Source organism: Oncorhynchus tshawytscha, linkage group LG13, assembly GCF_018296145.1.
Source record: "Oncorhynchus tshawytscha isolate Ot180627B linkage group LG13, Otsh_v2.0, whole genome shotgun sequence".
Lineage (NCBI taxonomy): Eukaryota > Metazoa > Chordata > Actinopteri > Salmoniformes > Salmonidae > Oncorhynchus > Oncorhynchus tshawytscha.
In genome coordinates, this window is record NC_056441.1 from 36,240,210 (window position 1) to 36,256,473 (window position 16,264).

General features: G+C 42.1%; 1 protein-coding gene across 3 annotated transcripts in view; it reads right to left on the bottom strand.

The window, feature by feature from the left end:
* The window catches only part of LOC112264830 (chloride channel protein 1), a 45,809-nt gene that overhangs the window by 17,708 nt on the left and 11,837 nt on the right, over nt 1-16,264 (bottom strand). For 2 of the 3 annotated variants that reach the window (XM_042295634.1, XM_042295633.1), the window contains exons 2-4: nt 14,701-14,755; nt 1,906-2,212; nt 1,102-1,233 (exon numbers count right to left, since the gene is read on the bottom strand). In XM_042295634.1, coding sequence (XP_042151568.1) covers nt 1,102-1,233; nt 1,906-2,212; nt 14,701-14,755 — 494 coding nt within the window. Of the gene's footprint in view, nt 1-1,101; nt 1,234-1,905; nt 2,213-13,604; nt 13,710-14,700; nt 14,756-16,264 lie in introns of those variants that run through there. The other variant, XM_042295635.1, reaches the window with a different exon arrangement.

A 16,264-nucleotide genomic window follows, 5' to 3' on the forward strand; every position in this document is an offset into this window, starting at 1 on the left:
TCATTGTGACTTGTTTTAAGGACATTACATCAAAGTTGGATCAGCCTGTAGTGTGGTTTTCCAGTTTAATTTTGAGTGTGACTCCAAATCCAGACCTCCATGGGTTGATAAATTTGATTTCCGTTGATCATTTTTGTGGGATTTTGTTGTCAGCACATTCAACTATGTAAAAAAAAAATTATTTAATAAGAATATTTCATTAATTCAGATCTAGGATGTGTTATTTTAGTGTTCCCTTTGTTTTTTTGAGCAGTGTATATTATATCATTTCAAAGCCTCAGTTCTGAAATGGGTCATTTTCAAAGTAGTTGTTTCACCTGGAAGTTGACACAACTTAAGATTTTAAGGCAGCCGGGTAACAAAATTTGGTAAGTTAAAAAAACTTAGTTTAGCTTTTCTGACTAGCAAATACTTGTCCTCTAGACTTAGGGAATTTGTCAAATCAACTTTAGTAGCTTTGTTAGCACAACTTTTTTTTAAATCTGTTAATTTGACTAAAATGTATGAATTTCATTCAACAAGTTATTCAATTCACATTTGTCAGTTCCATTAACTTTACTAGGTTGAAGAAAAACCTCAACTCCACACAAAATCTGGACTGGACTTGACATGGAATTTTAAATTTGTAAGTTGAATCGACAAATGTTTTTTTTACAATGTACAGATGTGTCGTCCATATATCAGTGAAAATAGACCCTGTTTATGAATAACATCACTGAGAGGTAGCATATAAAATTAGAACAGTAGCGGTGCAAGAACAGTGCCTGGAGGGACTCCATCATACAAACTTCTCTAAACTCCCTAGATGGGTAATGACTGTAACCATAATTTCAAGTATACTGTTTTGTAATGTTTGTTTTGCAAAATGAATTTTGCATATAAGGGTACCACGGAACCATTTTGCAACACTTTTCGATAACCACTCACCCTAACCCTCTGACAATAAGCAACCAGGTGTCTAGTCTAGATCATTATTTATGGTGTAAAAGCATTCATGCAACTGTATGGTTCAGTGGCTCAAACGCAAGCATTATAGAAACATATTGCGTCATCATAAAACAAGATTGTTTAGTATGTGTTGCACTGTGGGTATTGTAGTACATTGTAGACTCTTGGCGCTGGTGTAGTCCATGGTCCAGCTGACCAGCGCCATTGAGACACCTAGCAGCACCAGGAAGATCCAGTCCTCTCCCAGCTTGGTGACCAGGAACCTCTGTACCCGCGCTACACAGTCTGAGCAAACAACATGACAGACATGATTCACTTTAACACTGTTCGAGTTCATTTAACACCAGCAACTTGTGAAAGCAAAATTGCAAGATTATGTTATAATACGTTTATTGCATCAAATGGTTGTTTTATGCAACAGAATAAGAGGTTAGAATGCTCATCTGTGTGTGTTCTACTGAGGATGGGCCTCTGGAAGATTTACGATGCCTTTGGGTGTTAGCGCATTCCAGAGCACGAGTTAATGTTTTTGTTCTAATGGATACCAGGGAGAGATGACCCCAGGGCCAGACCTTGATAACTGCTTTTTACAGCAGATAACGTCTGCTGTGAATTATAAGTATCTTTCATACAAATCTTAACCTTGTGACCCATTCCATACATCTGTTGTTTGTGATGTAGACTGAAAGGGGTGTATCTTGGCTATTAAATACCTTTGTACCTTTGTCTCGGGGCTCTCAACGAATCATCTGAGGGTGATTCTTTCACCAGACATCAATATCATACAGCACTCAATCGATTCACTTTATGTATGTGTGTTGTATTGACCTGCTCCCATATAATAAGTGAATAAAGATTTAGTTCAAGTATGACTGACTTGTGCGATAAGTTTGTCTCTCCTCATTTGATAGTAAAGAAATTAACCACCACAGACTTTACGGAGCATGGACTCCTCACCTCTGCACTTTGAGTAGGAGCGGCGTTTCTTTATAGTCAAAGGGTCGCCTTGCTCTGTAGCCATATGTGCATGTCCTGCCTCATCCGAGTGTTGCCGACCCCTGTGCCTGCTGTGGTGCCCGTGTCCATGTGTGTGACTGTGGGGGTGGCCATGGTGGTGGCTGTGGTGATGGTGGCCATGGCGATGCTGCGGATGGTGACCATGGTGATGGTGGTCGTGTTTCTTCCATTGTCTCTCTGTTAGCAGTCGGGTGGCCTCTCTCCGGCGGCCAGACCCACCCGGGTGCTCGCTGTATTCCCCATACAGCTGAAAGTGACAGGAGGAAGAGAGACTACATTAACCATATGTTCATGAGCAAAAGACAATGACGACCCGCTGAAAATGTAGTTCAGGTAAGGTTAGAGTGCAAAAAATGTTATTTTAGGAAAATAAGAATAGTTTAAGATATTTTAATTTCACACTGAATGTGTATATTTCAAAGAAAATACATCATGCAGTATATTCTATTATTATACATACAGTATATCTACATGTAACAGTTCATATATGTTTACATATGAAAATAAGAAACTTATGTTAAGGGAACATTCATCTATCATAGAAGAATGTAAAAGCAATATACATACACTACCGTTCAAAAGTTTGGGGTCACTTATAAATGTCCCTGTTTTTGAAAGAAAAGCACATTTTTTGTCCATTAAAATATCAAATTGATCAGAAATACAGTGTAGACATTGTTAATGTTGTAAATGACTAGGGTAGCTGGAAACGGCAGATTTGTAATGGTATTTCTACATAGGCATCCATTATCAGCAACCATCACTCATGTGTTCCAATGGCACGTTGTGCTAACTAATCCAAGTTTAGTGAAGAGGACAAGTACATTAGTGTGTCAAGCTTGAGAAACAAGTCCTCAACTGGCAGCTTCATTAAATAGTACCCGCAAAACACCAGTCTCAACGTCAACAGTGAAGAGGTGACTCCATAATGTTGGTCTTACAGGCAGAGTTCCTCTGTCCAGTGTCTGTTCTTTTGCCCATCTTATTATTTTATTTTTATTGGCCAGTCTGAGATATGGCTTTTTCTTTGCAACTCTTCCTAGAAGGCCAGCATCCCGGAGTCGCCTCTTCACAGTTGACGTTGAGACTGGTGTTTTGCGGGTACTATTTAATGAAACTGCCAGTTGAGGACTTGTGAGGCGTCTGTTTCGCAAACTAGACTCTCTAATGTTCTTGTCCTCTTGCTCAGTTGTGCACAGGGGCCACCCACTCCTCTTTCTATTCTGGTTAGAGCCAGTTTGCGCTGTTCTGTAATGGGAGTAGTACACAGCGTTGTACAAGATCTTCAGTTTCTTGGCAATTTCTCGCATGGAATAGCCGTCACTTCTCAGAACAAGAATAGACTAACGAGTTTCAGAAGAAAGGTCTTTGTTTCTGGCTATTTTGAGCCTGTAATCGAACCCACAAATGCTGATGCTCCAGATAATCAACTAGTCAAAAGAAGGCCAGTTTTATTGCTCATTTAAATCAGGACAACAGTTTTCAGCTGTGCTAACATAATTGCAAAAGGGTTTTCTAATGATCAGTTAGCCTTTTAAAATGATAAACTTGGATTAGCTAACACAACGTGCCATTGGAACACAGGAGTGATGGTTGCTGATAATGGGTCTCTGTACGCCTATGTAGATATTTCACAAATAATCTGCCATTTCCAGCTACAATAGTCATTTACAACATGAGCAATATCGACACTATTTCTGATCAATTTGATGTTATTGGACAAAAAAGTGTTTTTCTTTCAAAAACTTTTCTAAGTGATCCCAAACTTTTGAACGGTAGTGTATATTGATTGTTCCAGATTGTGGGAGAATTGTCATAATGTACAGTGAGCTCCAAAAGTATTGGGACAGTGACAAATGTTTTATTGTTTTGGCTCTGTACTCCAGAACTTTGGTTAAAGTGCTCGGGCGGGAGGGTTGCATCTCAATATTAGGAAGGTGTTCCTAATGTTTGGTATGCTCAGTGTATATTACAGTGGTCAAAAGTGTAGTATTTGGTCCCATATTCATAGCACACAATGATTACATCAAGCTTGTGACTCTACAAACTTGGATGCATTTGCTGTTTGTTTTGGTTGTGTTTCAGATCATTTTTGCCCAGTAGAAATGGATGGTAAATAATGCTATTCATTCAGGATTATCCGTAATCGTGCATCCACATTAATGTAGAAGTGTTGAGAAACATATTTTACTCTTATTTACAATAAAAGTGACTCAAAAATGGCACTATGCATTAATTACCATAAATTCCCTAATGAGCACAACACAATGGTAGCATCCACATTAATCCAAAGTGCTGGAGTACAGAACCAAAAATCTAAAACGTGTGTCACTGTCCCAATACGTTTGGAGCTCATTGTATTATGGTAGGGGGGGGGGGAGACAAAACGCCTCAACATGTTGATCTTAAAAATCTCACTGAGCCGGAAGAATGTGTCTACATTTGGATGAATTACAGCTGGACAGCATCCAGACATGTGGTAAAGAGGTAACTCCAGCCTGCAGCTCTCCCACACAGACATGCAGACGCACGCATAGAGACACGGACATACGTTCAGAAACGCACACTAAAATAATGTCCTGTTATCTAGTAAATCTAATATGACATTACTTGGCTTTTATCATTTTGTAATTACAAGACATAGCTATCACTCAAAGATACATTCTATTACATGAATTTCTTACGGGGGTGGGGGGGGGGGTGAGCATGGGGCTGGTAAGCTACTATACCAACCAAAGATCAAGCCAAGAGCCAAGGTATGTGATCCTCTATCAGACAAGACTAGCAGTTGGTTGTGGGTAAGTATTTCACACGCTTTGTAAATCATGATCGACACATTTCACTATCAAACTGGAGAGGTGGCAAACATTCCATTCCAATTCTAAATGGAAGACGACATATTCAAATTACTTGCATAAAACGGTCAATTAAGTCTACTAATTACTATGATAAAAACACAATCAAAATGGCAGACCGTCTTGTAAGGAATTATGTTCTCCACTCCAATCTTTTCCACATGAACAGTTCAATGGTCTTCAAACCCATTTAAACAGACGAACCTTTGTCTATGTACATAATGATGGAATAACACAATGAAGTTAGAGACCTGAATAATGTCATAATACTGTATAGTTAAATGTGGGCTTCCATGTAAAACACTAATTCTTTTATGATTTATGTTTGCTTATTACCGTGACACTAAGTGTTAAAGCTATTCTTATACCCGCTGCACGCTAAAGTGAAGGCCTACATTACAAATCCAGACTATGGTCTTTTCTCAATTGGATTTGCTCAACCTCTGCGTCCTTTCTCCTCCATCCTTTCTCTCCTCTATTTGAGAAAAGGTCAAAAACTAATCGAGGAGAGGGAACGTGGACGAAAATGCGCTTGTATGAAATGAGACTCTCCTTCTCCGCTCGCGCTGCCAAGCAAATTTCGTTTACAGGGGTGGGATATCAAAATACATGTTTAAAGTGATAAAAACAAGTTAAGTTAGTTGTGCAAGACATTTTAGAGATAAAATGACGTGTGAGGCTTGCAAGCCAAAGAACACCATCCCAACCGTGAAGCACGGGGGTAGCAGTATCATGTTGTGGGGGTGCTTTGCTGCAGGAGGGACTGGTGCACTTCACAAAGTAAATGGCATAATGAGGAAGTAAAATGATGTGGATATATTGAAGCAACATCTCAAGACATCAGTCAGGAAGTTAAAGCTTGGTCGCAAATGGGTCTTCCAAATGGACAATGACCCCAAGCATACTTCCAAAGTTGTGGCAAAATGGCTTAAGGACAACAAAGTCAAGGTATTGGAGTGGCCATCACAAAGACCTGACCTCAAACCCATAGAAAATTTGTGGGCAGAACTGAAAAAGCATGTGCGAGCAAGGAGGCCTACAAGCCTGACTCAGTTACACTCGTTCTGTCAGGAGAAATGCTCCAAAATTCACCCAACTTGTGGGAAGCTTGTGGAAGGCTACCCGAAACCTTTGACCCAAGTTAAACAATTTAAAGGCAATGCTACCAAATACTAATTGAGTGTATGTAAACTTCTGACCCACTGGGAATGTGATGAAATAAATAAATGCTGAAATAAATCATCCTCTCTACTATTATTCTGACATTTCACATTCTTAAAAGAAAGTGGTGATCCTAACTGACCTAAGACAGGGAATTTTTACTCGGATTAAATGTCAGGAATTGTGAAAAACTGAGTTTAAATGCATTTGGCGAAGGTGTATGTAAACGTACACCTTGAACTGTACCTTTATTGTTTAATGAACATTTTGATGAAGTGGTAAACAGATCTTTATCACAATGTAGATACTGACGTCATACACCAGACATAATTGAATTTGTGAAACAATAGCTTTTGTGGGAAACCAACAACTTGTTGAGGGAAGTCTGAAAAACTTCTGATATACAGTTGAAATGGAAAGTATACTGTATACTATAAGTGCTCAGATACAAACGACATCTGCACAGTGCAGTTGACCTCTAGTCAACAACACCACACTAGGAATCAGTCAGGCCTAGCATTTAGGGAAAGGGGGATTCCTCGTCAGTTGTACAACTGAATATTTCAACTGAAATGTGTCTTCCACATTTAACCCAACCCCTCTGAATCAGAGAGGTGCAGGGGAGCTGCCTTAATCGTCATCTACGTCTCCGGCGCCCGGGGAACAGTGGGTTAACTCAGGGGCAGAAAGACAGATTTTTACCTTGTCAGCTCGGGTATTCGATCCAGCAACCTAACCACTGGGCTACCTGGCACCCCATTTACGCTTTGGGCTGCCTTTCAATAACCTTTCAACACCTCGTAATTTAGTGTGCATGTACAAGTCTGTCTCTGTGGGTCCTAGAAAGAGTACTGTACGTCAGTCATACACATGGATATGTGTACCAAATAAAATCACCAACACGTACATGAGCTGCACACACGCCATGACTTCCATTGGACCAGACATGTCACAGCTCGGCTTACCATGGGATGCATTGACGATAAGTGTCATACCTGTATCAGCTCTCAGTGTCCAACAAACCTCTTACTGGTTACCAACATGTTGAGGAAAATAGGCACTATTATACACACTGAACAAAAATATAAATGCAACAATCAACCATTTTAAAGATTTTAACTGAGTTACAGTTCATATAAGGAAATCAGTCAACTGAAATACATTTATTAGGCCCTAATCTACGGATTTCACATGACTTGGAATACAGATATGCATCTGTTGGTCACAAATACTTTTCTATTTTTTTTAAGTGAGGTGATGGTAGAGGATGAATGGCGTGAAAATGGGACTCAGGATCTTGTCACGATATCTCTGTGCATTCAAATTGCCATTGATAAAATGCACATATATTTGTTGTCCGTAGTGTATGCCTGTCCATACCATAACCCCACTGCCACCATGGGGCACTCTGTTCACAACGTTGACATCAGCAAACCAGGCTGCTTATGGTACAGAAATTAACATGACATTTTCTGGCAACAGGTCTGGTGGACAATCCTGCAGTCAGCATGCCAATTGCATGCTCGCTCAGGACTTGAGACATATGTGGCATTGTGTTGTCTGACATAACTGCACATTTTAGAGTGGCCTTTATTGTCCCCAATACAAGCTGCACCTGTGTAATGATCATGCTGTTTAATCAAGCTTCGTGATATGCCACACCTGTCAGAAGGATGGATTATCTTGGCAAAGGGGTAAAGAAGAAATGCTCACTACGAGAGATGTAATTCAATATCTGTGTCACGTCCTGGTCGAAGTATATTATGTTTGTCTTCATTTATTTGGTCAGGCCAGGGTGTGACATGGGTTATTGTGGTGCCTTTTTGTCTTGGGGTTTTGTGGGGTGTCTAGAATAGTCTATGGCTGCCTGAGGCGGTTCTCAATCAGAGTCAGGTGATTATTGTTGTCTCTGATTGGGAACCATATTTAGTCAGCCATATTCTTTGAGAATTTCGTGGGTGATTGTTCCTGTCTCTGTGTTAGTTGTCACCACATAGGCTGTATAGGTTTTCGCGTTATGTTTGTTGTTTTGTATTGTTCGTTTGTTCATTTTCATTAAAGAACATGAGTAACCACCACGCTGCATTTTGGTCCGCTCCTCTTTCAACAGACGAACGCCGTTACAATCTGCACCAAATTGAAGCGCAATAAGCTTTTTGTGTCAATGTAATATTTGGGGAATCTTGTATTTCAGCTTATGAAACCAAGACGTTTATATTTTTATTCAGTGTACATTGAGCCAGACAGAATATGTGGGGATTTTCTTTAATCAACACCCACATAAAAAAAATACTATAGTATACTGAAGCAATAAGGCACAACGTGGTGTGGTATATGGCCAATATTCCACAAACCCCCGAGGTGCCTTATTGCTGTTAAAAACTGGTTACCAATGTAATTAGAACAGTAAAAAGTAATGTTTTTTCATTACTGTGGTATACAGTCTGATATATCCCGGCTTTCAGCCAATCAGCATTCAGGGCTTGAATCACCCAGTTTATAATATGGTAAAAACACTAATATTTACTGTAGTGTTTTTGCTGACTTTACTGTCATATTTACAGTTCACTTTAGTATTAATACTGTAGTAAAAGAACGGTAGTATTTACTGTAGTATTTTTGCTGGCAATACTATACTGCAGTATTTATTGTAGTGTTTTCGTTACTGTAGTATTTACTGTAGTGATTTTGCAGACATTACTATAGTGTTTATTTTTTATTATCTTTGTCATAGAAGTAGAGTCTCCTTCAGGAAATCTACTGAGAAATACCAAAAGAGCAAATTTTCCATAACATGTAGGTAGGTATGTAGGGCTGGGGTCTGAACGGATAGTTCAGAGCTTCTGCTCTTTTCTATAACCTGTAGGGAACACAATATATGGTCTATAATTGGCATGTAAGTTTCTCACTTCTGGGTGGCACAAATTGCGATATGGGGAAGGGGAATGGGCAGAGTTAAATACTGTAGAATTTCCTATAGTTAAACAAGTGTAGTGTTTTTGCGGACATTAATGTAGTATTTACTACAGTGTTTTTTGTTGTTGTGGATAATATTGTAGCATTTACTATAGTATACTACAACATTCTATAGTAAACACTACACGATCAAGGGATATAACAGGGTGTAATGTAGTATTCTACAGTATACTACACAATTATATAGTAAGCACATCACGATTGACGGATCCAACAGTGTGTAGTATAGTATTCTACAGTTTACTACAGTAAGTCCTGTAGTATTCTATAGTAAACTGTAGTATTTCTGTTCATGTGGGCACTTTGCCAGCTGTTGTCTGCCGATTCTGTGGACAGGATTTACTGACCGTGGATGTTTTATAACAGTGTGCTGTTGGATTTGAATGGCTGAATTCAACACAGTTATCAAATCAGTAGCAGGCTTATAAGAGACGTGTCCACAAAATCCATATAGCTGTAGTCATGGATCTGTTGGGAAATACTAGCCTCCGGGAAAAGGAGTCTGAAATACTTTCAGTCCCCTGTAGTGCAGCAGTAACGGCTTGTCATGGCACTAGTTCTACTATACCAAGGAAGAGGAAACCTCTCTCTACCAACTCACCCCTGGCAAATAGCTGAAACACCAGCCTGCAAATGAGTGGAAATCCTCTACACACCACACTCAAAACATAATAATGTAAATACTGGAGATCATTTTTTTAAATGTCTAATAATGTTTTATATAAACATTTGTTTTTATTCCAAGTAATTCCATACGGTTTTCTTTTCTTTAAAAAAAAAATTTAATCTGGGGGAACTTGAGGAAATTCTCCCCCTACAGATTCGCGATGAGGAGAGGCGTACTGAAAGACCCACTCCTTTCTCTTTTGCCTCGTGGTTTCTGCACAAACTCGAGGCCTTCTCTCACATTCAGGATATACCTCTGGTAACACAACATCTTGGCAAACCACAGGGACAGGAAGGCAAATCTCTCTGATGTCAATTGGAATCTTAAAGACTTCACCAAATATATGTCTAGTAAACACAGAGAAATATTCAAACATTTACCAGGCATTTGCTTAACTAGCATCTAACTGGATCTCACTCCGGACAGTCATGGTATCAACTAACTGGTCAATGGATGTAATGCATGCCTATCATATGGCTATTCTACACAATATACTATAGTACTTACTTATTTTTCTGCTAATATACTACACAACAGGTCATATGCTAAAGGTTTTGGAAGCATTGTAATATTATTACAAAATGGTTAACCTCACCATCAATTTGCTTGCCTATACATTGTGTCAGATTAGTCTTGTAAAGTGCCTGTATCAACACCTTATCAACAAGCTGGTTGATTTAAACGTTCAGCATTTTTGAGCAGTCAACCCATTCAAATGTGAAATGATACGCGTGCGCCTGATCTACCCGTTTTATCACATACCATCACGTTGCTGCCCTCCATCAGTCTATTTCAGTCATCCTCTGCCTTTCCCTACCTCTGCCAGTCCGTGTAATCCCCCTCTTTCTCCAGATTTCTCCTCCCCTCTCGCGCTCTACTGCCTCTACACATCATGCACCTCGTACACACGTTCCCTCTCTCCCCCCTTTCTCACCGGGTGTAACTCTACCCTGGGAGTTATATTTAGCACCGGTGGGACCCAACGTTCACCGCTACACACCTCTTACTCCCTCTCGACCCCTCACTATCTGCCTGTCTGTCCGTCCCGCTGGCCCAACGTTCACCGCTACACACCTCTTACTCCCTCTCGACCTCTCACCTGTCTGTCCGTCCCTCTGATCCACCTGTCTCTCACTATCCGTGTCTGTCCGTCCCTGGCCCAACGTGACCCAACGACCTCTCACCGCCTGTCTGTCCGTCCCACACACCTCTTACTCCCTCTCGATCTCTCACTATCCGCCTGTCTGTCCGTCCCGCTGGCCCAACGTTCACCGCTACACACCTCTTACTCCCTCTCGACCTCTCACTATCCGCCTGTCTGACTGGCCCTTCACCGCTCACTATCCGCCTGTCTGTCCGTCCCACTGGCCCAACGTTCACCGCTACACACCTCTTACTCCCTCTCGATCTCTCACTATCCGCCTGTCTGTCCGTCCCGCTGGCCCAACGTTCACCGCTACACACCTCTTACTCCACTCCGCCTGTCTGACCCACTCTCACTATCCGCCTGTCTGTCCGTCCCTATCCACCTGCCCCCAACGTTCACCGCTACACACCTCTTACTCCCTCTCGACCTCTCACTATCCGCCTGTCTGTCCGTCCCACTGGCCCAACGTGTCACCGCTCACACCTCTTACTCCCTCTCGACCTCTCACTATCCACCTGTCTGTCCGTCCCGCTGGCCCAACGTTCACCGCTACACACCTCTTACTCCCTCTCGATCTCTCACTATCCGCCTGTCTGTCCGTCCCGCTGGCCCAACGTTCACCGCTACACACCTCTTACTCCCTCTCGACCTCTCACTATCCGCCTGTCTGTCCGTCCCACTGGCCCAACGTTCACCGCTACACACCTCTTACTCCCTCTCGATCTCTCACTATCCGCCTGTCTGTCCGTCCCGCTGGCCCAACGTTCACCGCTACACACCTCTTACTCCCTCTCGACCTCTCACTATCCGCCTGTCTGTCCGTCCCGCTGGCCCGCAAGGACTTCTGCAGGGGGAGTTTGGTTGGTGTGGGCGGACCGCGACACCTGAGCATGTTCGTCAAGTGGAAAGCGAGCGTGTTTATGACAAAATATACAGAGAGAAATCGACACAACGCCAGTGTCAGATTTGATCAACTCACTGCAAAACAGATTTCGCCTCAAGGAAGGCATCTGCTCGTAATCCTCATACCAGCTCTTTTTGTACCTCTCACAAGGAAGACCAGTCCCTGGACACACCTGTGAGGTGGATGGTAGAGTGGATGAAAATCAGAGATAACAACATGAGAATAGATGAAGACGCCCCAGAAGGAGTGTTCTGTAACAGCGTCAGGCTGTTACTGATCGCTTGGATAGATCAAACTCATAACGGTCCTGTTAAGAGTAAATCACGGTTAGCGGGCCTGACAATACCCTTAACTGTATCCACAGTATTGCATGTCCTCAAGTGACAACCCAATGGCAGCAGAAGAGACAAACATAAGAGGCCACTGTAGTAGCAATAGTATTAGTAACAAATACGAATCTACCCATCTACTTTCCTAACCTGCGCTGTCTGCCTGCCTACCAGTCTGCTTTCCTCTGCCGATATGCAGGTCCGCCCATCTGCTAGTCCGTTTGTCCTAAAGACACATGACATCTACAGCAATAGGTCACATGACGGGGAAGGTTGGACAGTGTCGTGTGTCCCCACTCTTATATCATATAAAGTCAAATGTAATACACACGAAGGTCTTCGAAAATATCCTCCAGTCTTACGGAGTATTAACCACGCACATTCTCCGCACGTCTGTCAACAACTCTCCGCATAACTCGCTATTGTGCCTGGCAATGGCATCTAGTTCAATTGGAACGGGAGGCCCCCTTGTGATCTCATTTCTTGATCCTCCACAGCACAATGACAAAGAGAACAGAAACAAACTCCCGCTCAAAAAAAGTGACACTTCTCAATATAGCCCGGCTCCCTGGGCGACAGTGTAAACACACGGTTATCACAGTCCACATGGCCTGTACTAACACACACAGGTCATGCAGTACATGCGTACACTGGTGGGCACACACACACACACACACACACAACCATCAGCATGTGGACAGACAGGCTAACAGCCTATGACCTTAGCCAAAGGCCCATGGTATAGTACTACCCTGTTAAATACAATACGCCACACCAATTTCTAGCGGGTGTTTCTTACAAATCCCCCCCAAAAAAAAAAAAAACATACTGAAAGTCTAATGGTTTAAGTCCCTCCAGATGTTTTGGAACACTCTGGACCCCGGGGTCATCTTAGACTACGTGACGAGCGGAGATTAACAAATATATTCCACATGCACGGTCAGGTTACCTCCTTCCCACACCACACTGCTGTAAACCTAGATTTATCTCCATGGATGAAATCCCACAAACACATTCCTCCCAGGTCTATCAGAGAGCATGGAGAGGCACTTACAAGGAGGTCGTTGAACAGCAATCTATTTCTACGTAATAATGCATTATGCTTGTTGGTAATAAATGAAAGGAATTAAAGGTGGAGAGGATAATAAACAGGTTGCTGAGAAAGCGAGAAAGAGAGAGAAAGAGAGAGAGAGAGAGAGAGAGAGAGAGAGAGAGAGCCAGACAGAAAGAGAGAGAGAGAGAGAGAGAGTCAAGACCCTGACGGAGACTGAAGGTGTGGGGTCCTCGGACACACAGACACCTGTTGCCACAGTCACGGACCTGCTAAGAGGTCTCCGTGTGTGTGAGTGTCCATGCTCCCTATGCACAGACCATAAAGAGCAGAGACGACCCGATATGTCATGCAAGAGATTGTGCAAGATTAAAGTCAGAGATATAGAGATAAAATCATAGAGATAAAGTCAGAGAGATAGTCTGCTGCTGCGAAACGCAATATGAGAGCAAATGGAAAAAGATAAGAGATAGGTAGTGAGAGAGAGAGAGAGAGAGAGAGAGAGAGAGAGAGAGAGAGAGAGAAGAGAGCGTGGGAGAAAGAACTGACCAGGGTCTGTTGGTATCTCAGAGCCTTCCTTTCCGACGCATCTGCGGCCATTGACACACTGTCACTGACCCAAAAATAAACCAGCTGTCTGTCTCAGCATTTCCAGCTCTGCGCCCGCGCCGGAGAGTGTGCGCATGCACACACACCAGAGACACACACACAGAGAAAAACTCTCTCACACACACACACACACACATTCTCACACAGTGTAAGCGAGCCCTTGCAGCAGATCTCCCCACCACTCGGATTGCCCACCTCTGTCCCGGTAAGCAGTGCGTGTGAACTAACAGATACCTCACACATCCCTAACCTCCCCTCTCTCTATCCCGCTCTCTCCCTCGATCATTAGATGGGCTAATGGCGTACCCACCCTGTTGCCTGGGGCAACCCCCTAAGACTTTGAGCACCTGTTAATTAGAATAGAGGTACAGCAGGTAAAAGGGGAAAGACACTATATTTTTTATGACGAATACGCCGACACCATTAACACAGAAAAGCTGCTTTTTTTAACATACATAATTAACATGTTTTGGAAAGAAAACTATTTCACTGATATTTTAATTAGTAGTCATATTTCATAGAAATCTGCAAACACTGGACAGTTACTTTAAGAGTTAACAGATGGACAGCAAGCAGTTCCCATGGGTGTTTTTCCGATGGTGTTGGAAAACTGACGAGTGATTACAAAACACAAAAGAAACCCCAACATGCCATTGCAAAGCCACTCACCCTGTATACAGTACCATACCACTGTAAGGCAGGGCAAACTTCTATTGCCTCATTCATGAGCTACAGTGACAGTGCACCAAAAGCCTAATACCACCTAAGTTGCTTCCCCAACGCCCTCAGTGCCTGTGACTGTTGATAGGGGTGGATCGTGCAGTTTCACTTTGTAGAAAAGTAATGGAAATCGCAGGTGTTGAGTGGCCACTTGGGAGGCACCGTGAATCGACAACACCTTTGATGGACACCGGTGATTAGGAGGAGACTAAAATAGTTGCGAGGGCATTGCAAACCCACACACCGTAGCACTTTACACAATTAAAGGACACACACACACACACACACACACCAAAAGTCTATAAACAGAACTCACCGTGAAGAGGTGATGAGGTTGAGGAGGAAAAGGTGCAGCAAAGGGCAGGGCTAACCTGTGAGAATTACAAAGCAGAGAGACATGAGGAAAGAAACACACAACAACAGAAGAGCGAGATTGACAGAGAGGCTGGGAAAGTGGGAGATGGCAAATATCACAAACTGGATTTATCACATGGGGATTATAATAGACCATTGTTAACATCAAACGTGAGTATACTACTGCTTCTTATGAGGAGCTAATATCAAACGTGATTATACTACTGCTTCTTATGAGGAGCTAATATCAAACGTGATTATACTACTGCTTCTTATGAGGAGCTAATATCAAACGTGAGTATACTACTGCTTCTTATGAGGAGCTAATATCAAACGTGATTATACTACTGCTTCTTATGAGGAGCTAATATCAAACGTGATTATACTACTGCTTCTTATGAGGAGCTAATATCAAACGTGATTATACTACTGCTTCTTATGAGGAGCTTTTCTTATGAGGAGCTAATATCAAACGTGATTATACTACTGCTTCTTATGAGGACTAATAAAACGTATTATACTACATGAGGAGCTAATATCAAACGTGATTATACTACTGCTTCTTATGAGGAGCTAATATCAAACGTGATTATACTACTGCTTCTTATGAGGAGCTAATATCAAACGTGATTATACTACTGCTTCTTATGAGGAGCTAATATCAAACGTGAGTATTCTACTGCTTCTTATGAGGAGCTTTGGATGCTGAGGACATAATACCATTACACAATAAATGAGATTCAGCCTTACACAGGGAGCATGCCACGTAGGTTGACACGATACAATTTGTGAAGAAATGTGCCGTTACGGTTCAAATACATTGTCGGCTAAAATACAAGGTCCAATATATTGAAACGTACAAGTGTAATGTTTTGTATTATGTGCTGTGTATGGGTTGTGTGTGAGAAATGCATGTCAAAGAGAAATGCAGCCAGGCCGGTTGAGTGACACACATACTTGTAAAGGGGTGAGGGAGGGAAAACGCAGAAATGCTGTCAGAATGTGCTCCCTAACAACACTATGTGGAGGAGTGTACTGTGACCGCGACTCATTATTGTTACCCGAGGACAGTGACAGAAATAGGTGACAAAACAAAACACACCCTAAGCCTATATATAATTTGGTTGAACCACATCCAGGTAGACGGTAGTAGAGTCGGGTGACTTTCAAGTGTTGAGTTTATCACTTTTCCTTTGATTTATCCTTCATCTAGACAGGTTGTGACCTGAAATAAAGTAAGGTGAGAAGGTCATAGCATGGCTAACCAATTCGTTTTCTACCACAGTCAACTTGTTGCCTTGTATGAGAAAGTTGGCAAGACAATGACATAACATTGTTGAGTAAATACAGGTCCCCCAAGCTAGGCGGCCATGTTGTGAGTAAAGGATGTTATTATAGTATTATAACACTAAATATGACTGCATAGACAACGCAACTGGTTCTTTCTGGTGACGGTGTGATCAATTTTGCCACTTTGAACATTTACATTTTACAATTGCACAGCAGCCAATCTATCCTCAAGTAAG